The 6,000-nt window shown below is 37.7% G+C and overlaps 1 protein-coding gene across 1 annotated transcript; it reads left to right on the forward strand.

Moving 5' to 3' along the window:
• Positions 1-3,081: 3,081 nt before the first annotated feature.
• LOC134691539 (uncharacterized) lies at positions 3,082-3,639 on the forward strand. The gene has a single exon (XM_063552105.1). It carries the CDS (start codon positions 3,082-3,084, stop codon positions 3,637-3,639), a length of 558 nt encoding a protein of 185 aa, XP_063408175.1.
• The last annotated feature ends 2,361 nt before the right edge of the window (positions 3,640-6,000 follow it).

A 6,000-nucleotide genomic window follows, 5' to 3' on the forward strand; every position in this document is an offset into this window, starting at 1 on the left:
AGTAGTATACCGCTGTTCGAAATTCATAAATCGATAGAGAAAAAACTAATCCGGGTTACAAACTAAAACTGAGGGAAACGTATCAAATATAAGAGAACTACGACACAACAGAAACACAACACCAAAATGTAACACACACAGAAACGAACTATAATGTAACAATGGCCATTTTCCTGACTTGGTACAAGGCGAAGCGTTTGAAATCATGTAGAACTAACCACATTCGATAAGTTCCTGTTCATAGTCAGAAAGTCGCTATTCAGTGATAGTGTTTTTTTTTTCAAATTTGCATATAAATCAAGCCGTTTATTTTCTTGACTTGAAATGGTTTACATTTCGCTTTGCCCTTTTATGGCCATTTGATAGCGTATGTTGACGTAAATGTACGGTGACCTCATTTAATTCTGATATAAAGTTGACTCACTGAAACCATATACACCTTCTTTATTTCATATTGAAACATATTGTATTAAAGAAATAGAAGAACATAAGTTGAAGGAAAAGTAAAATAACAAAAATACTGAAATCCGAGGAAAATTCAAAACGGAAATTCCCTTATCAAATGCAAAAAATAATAACTCAAACACATCAAACAAATGGATAACAACTATCGAATTCCTGGCATGGTACAGGCTTTTTTCAACATGTTTTTGTTTTCGGAAAGAAATCGCATAATTATATATATGGAATGTGTGAAAAATATTGTACAACTTATAATTTGTATTTTAACTTTTTGTAAACTATAAACTATACACTTTACACCTTGGCACCATACACCGTATGTCGAGGATAAATAGAGACATTACGCGGGATTCATACATGTACCTATACGCGTTAGCGCTCTCTATATATGTAACGTCATGGTTGTTATGTGTTAACGTCATTTTAATTCCAGCATTAAATCATCCATTTGTATAGACGTCTTTTTCTTACTTCAAAACACAACGCAAACTACAATTATACGATCACGAGATTGGTACCCAGACCAGGATAAAAGATGGATTCGTCGAGAATCAAGTCTATTCGAGCTGTCACGAAATTCTTCAAGAAACTAGATGAGCTGAACACTGTTTCGGAGATGGATATTGACATTGCAGGTCCAATTATTGACGCTATAGTGAAAAAAAAACAAAGTGTAATTCTTATACTGGATGAACAGATTTTGGAAAATACATCAGATGAAGATATATAAGTTGAAATCACAGATGCAGATGAGTATAATTTAGATCTTGAAACAAATTTACGCCGTTATAAGAAATTAGCAAAAACAGTTACACGTACATGTTCTGAATTATCTCACGAAAGTATCCCAAACACACGCCCCGTCATGAACATGCATGAAGTCAATTCCGAAACCTGTCCTGTAATGAACACAGAATTCATCCCAAGATTTTCGTCACAAACTAGTTCCTTGTCTAGTCAAAATCGCTTGTCGAAGCTAACCCTACCTACTTTTTCTGGGGATATTCTCGAGTGGCAATACTTTTGGGAGTCGTTTGAAAACACAATTCACACAATCATACACTTACTGATGTCCAGAAATTCACGTACCTACAGTCACTTCTAGATGCAGACGCTATGAATGTCATAAATGGTTTAAACTTGTCCAGTGCAAATTATCTCAAAGCCGTGGAATTATTAGTAAATCGCTTTGGGAAAACACACAAAATTGTGAACGCTTATATGAAAGCCCTTTTAGATTTGCCAGCACCCTCATACACATTCGATAGTATCCGTATTTTTTCGGATAAGTCAAAGGTTTATATCCGTGGATTAGAATCTTAAGGACAGTGGCAAGATACGTATGGTTCCTTGTTAGTCCCAGTTATGCTTGGTAAGCTCCCTATTGCCGAAAAAAGTAATATCACAAGAGAAATCGGAAACGACGACTAGACCCTTGGAAATATAAGAAAGGCAATACAACGGGAAATATCTATTCAAGAAGCCAGCACTAATGGGAGTGAGTCTTATGATATACCTACCGCAGGTTTCTATGCCGGAATTTGTAAGAAAAATGGGAATTACTTAAATAAATCAAAATCTAAAAACTTATCTCAAAGTAAAATGTGCATTTATTGCAATGATCAACATTTCCCTGCAGAGTGTAAAAAGTTCACCGACAGCAAATCAAGAATGGAGATCGTAAAGAAGAGAAACCTATGTTTCAATTGTTTGGGAAACCATAAAATATCAGAATGTAGGTAGAAAAACACATGCCGTAAATGTCAACGTAAGCATCATACAAGTTTATGCAATGAATCTTCAATTCAAAAATCACAAACTCAGAATATTACAAGTAATACAGAAAATGGCACGCCAATCATGCATACATCTGCTAAACAGGAAAGTTCTATCGTCTTCTTGAAAACGGCAATCGCTCCAATATAGTCACAGAATCAGTGCGCCGACGCTCACATCCTTTTCGCCGAAAGAGTGCAACGATCATTTATGACGCAATAAATAGCAGACAAGTTGAACGTAAAGCCAGACGGAAAGAAACCCTCAACATATCCGCCTTCGGAAATTCTGACAAGAATGTTCGTCGCATGAATAAAGCCACAGTGTATTTAGAAGCAGACTCAGGAGAGAAAAACCTTTACAGGTATTAATTGTACCTACCATAGCAGCACCGATCCAGAATAATCGCAGGTACGTTTCGCAACTACATTATTTGAAAGGACTAAGACTAGCCCACCCGTTATCAGAGGATAATAGCTTAAAAATTTCTTTACTCATTGGAGCAGACCACTACTGGGATGTAATCAAGGATGATATCGTTCAAGGCGACGGACCGACAGCGATGAGCTCAAAAATAGGATATTTGTTATCTGGACCACTTACATGTACAAGAGGACAACGCAATTCACATATGATGCACATATTATCTAGTCACACATAAGAGGACTATGACATTGAGAGATTTTGGAAATTGGAGTCCCTTGGTATACAAGAAATGACAAACTTAATACGGAGAAACAGAACATCAAAGAATTTTCATCAGCATCGATAACATATGAGGATGGAAAGTACGTTGCAAAACGTCCATGGATTGACGAATGTCCTGAATTACCGACAAACGAGATGATTGCAAGAGCAAGGACCCATAGAGTCGTTAACCGCTTAAACCAGGAACCAAACTTATTCAAAATATATGGCGACATAATTAAAGAGCAGGAAAAACGTGGTTTCATCGAAAAGGTAGGAGAGAATGAGGACAAGCCACAGCGCATACACTGCATACCGCATCACCCCGTCAAGACAGATTCTACAACTACTCCGATTAGAATTGTGTATGATTGCAGTTGTAAAGAGAACACAAAAAGTCCGAGTTTGAATGACTGTCTTCATTCATATCCGCCGATTGCAAATGACATAACAGAGCTACTAACCAGATTTCGTACTCAGAAGTTTGCAGTGACAACAGATATCGAAAAGGCATTTCTGCAAGTTGGACTTCATAAATCTGACCGTGATGTAACTCGCTTCTTTTGGTTAAGTGACCAAACAGATTCAACCAGTCCGTTTACAACTTATCGTTTCAAGTCAGTCTTATTCAGGGCTACATGCTCACCATTTATACTGAATGCAACTTTATTAAAACATTTTGAGGAGAATCCTAGTCCAACAGCTTCAACGTAGACAATGTTTTAACTAGTTTTACTGATGAAGACGACTTAATGCAATTTTACCGTGATTCCAGGTGTTTATAACAGAAAGGAGGCTTTAATCTCAGATCATGGAACTCTAATTCTAACAGACTACGAGAACTTGCTGAAACAGAAAACGTACTAGATTCCAATACGAGGTCAACATACTTGGAATGCGCTGGAATGTTGCAGACGACAAGCTTTTATTTGCAGAAGTAGATATAGATTCAACCATGTTAGATGTAACAAAAAGAGAAATATTACGACAGTCGTCTAAAATCTTTGATCCGCGTGGCATACTTAGTCCCGTGACAATGAAAGCTAAGATACTAATGCAGTCACTATGGATACGTAATTTTGGATGGGACGAACGCTTACCTGAAGATGTAACTACGCAATGGACTATTATATCTACAGATCTTAAAGATACAAAATCAGTTGAACTTTCCAGACTACTTAACAACAATGGATTATCGCCGCAAACAGCTAGATTACACATTTTTACCGATGCCAGCAAACAAGCTTATGGAGCATGCGCCTACATTGTACAAGGAAAACATTTGCAATTATTTATGGCTAAAAACAGAGTTGCACCGCTTAAAGTAATTACTTTGCCGCGATTGGAGTTGATGGGCGCCGTAGTTGGAGTGAAATTAGGTAAACATGTGTCGAATATTTTTAGGAATTACAGAAATTACATTTTGGTGTGATAGCCAAATCGTTCTGAGTTGGTTGTTTTCGTCGAAAATACAAAAAACATTTATAGCTAATAGAATTACAGAAATCCGACAACTTGTGGAAAATAAAACTTGGAGGTATTGTCCAACTGACTGTAACCCCGCCGACTATCTTACGCGCGGCATGTCTTCATCTAAGTTTTTGAATAATGATACTTGGTTCAACGGACCGAAATGGCTTGCACATGAAGAACAATGGCCGCATTGGGATCGAATTTCCGTTGCTATGACAACAAATACAAACAATAAAAGAACAGAAATAAACCGGCAAATTCAACAATATGATGACAGATTCATAGTTGTAAAGGAAGTCCTCAATATAGAGAACTTCAGCAGTTATCCGAAACTTTTCCGTATAATGTCTTACGTTTTGCGCTTTATAACGAATTGTAGAACACTTTCACAAAATAGGAAATACCAACATTTAGAGGTAGATGAGATTCACAATGCTTCACTCGTGTTGATGCGGAATATACAGCAAACTATTTTCATGAATGAAATCCGAAATATTGTTTCAAAGGATACTAATCGACTACCTATTGTACGACAGCTACGATTATTTATCGACGAAAAAGGACTACTTCGGTCCGGCGGAAGAATTGACAATGCGCTCGTTAGCGAAACAGTGAAATACCCTTATTTACTTCCGACAAAGCACCCGTTGACAACATTGATTATTTTGAAAGCACACAAACTACAAAATCACAGTAAATAAATGGGACCATTTTAATGTACCTTAATTCAACAGATATATTGGATACCGAAAATCCGACAAAGAGTGAAAACCGCATTACGCAATTGTATTCCCTGTAGGAAGATAATTAGTCGACCGTATGTGGCTCCTGACCCGCCACCGCTACCAAAGGATCGTGTTGGACAAGACCCGCCATTCAGCGTCACAGGAGTTGATTTTGCAGGAGCGTTACATGTACGAGAAAATGGTAACAAGGAAACAAAACAAAAAATATCAAATCAGAAAAAGTGCACGGAAAACTTAGTGAGTTAGGAACATTGGGGAAGTTTATACCCAGCAGGGCTCCTTGGTACGGAGGATGGTGGGAGCGACTTATTGGACTTACAAAATCCTCCCTCAAGAAAACATTAGGACGTGCCTGTATCGACTTAGATATGCTACACACCGTTGTTACAGAAATCGAGTGCACACTGAATGACCGACCGTTAACGTACATCTCTACTGATGAAAAGGATCCAGAACCACTAACGCCGTCTCATCTTTTGTATGGCAGAAGATTAAAGACACTTCCGTATCCTTCAAATGCCCACAGCGAATTCAATGACACTAGAAAAACATTAACTTGCGCTCATGCGCTAAATCGTAACAAACAACAAAAAGATTTATTAAAACACTTTCGGACGAGATGGAAGAAAGAGTACCTAACATCACTTCGGGAATTCCACAGAGCCAGTGAAAATAATCTACAGAGGATAAAGACCAGGGACATAGTACAGATTCATGATGACTCGCCTAGAACTGTATAGAACATTGGTATCATCGAGGACCTTATGCGTGGTGGAGACGGTTTGGTGAGATCAGCAATAGTGCGAATAAATTTGGACTAATAGACCAATCGTCAAACTTTACCCACTTAAGATAA

This window comes from Mytilus trossulus, chromosome 11, assembly GCF_036588685.1.
Source record: "Mytilus trossulus isolate FHL-02 chromosome 11, PNRI_Mtr1.1.1.hap1, whole genome shotgun sequence".
Classification (NCBI taxonomy): Eukaryota; Metazoa; Mollusca; class Bivalvia; order Mytilida; family Mytilidae; genus Mytilus; species Mytilus trossulus.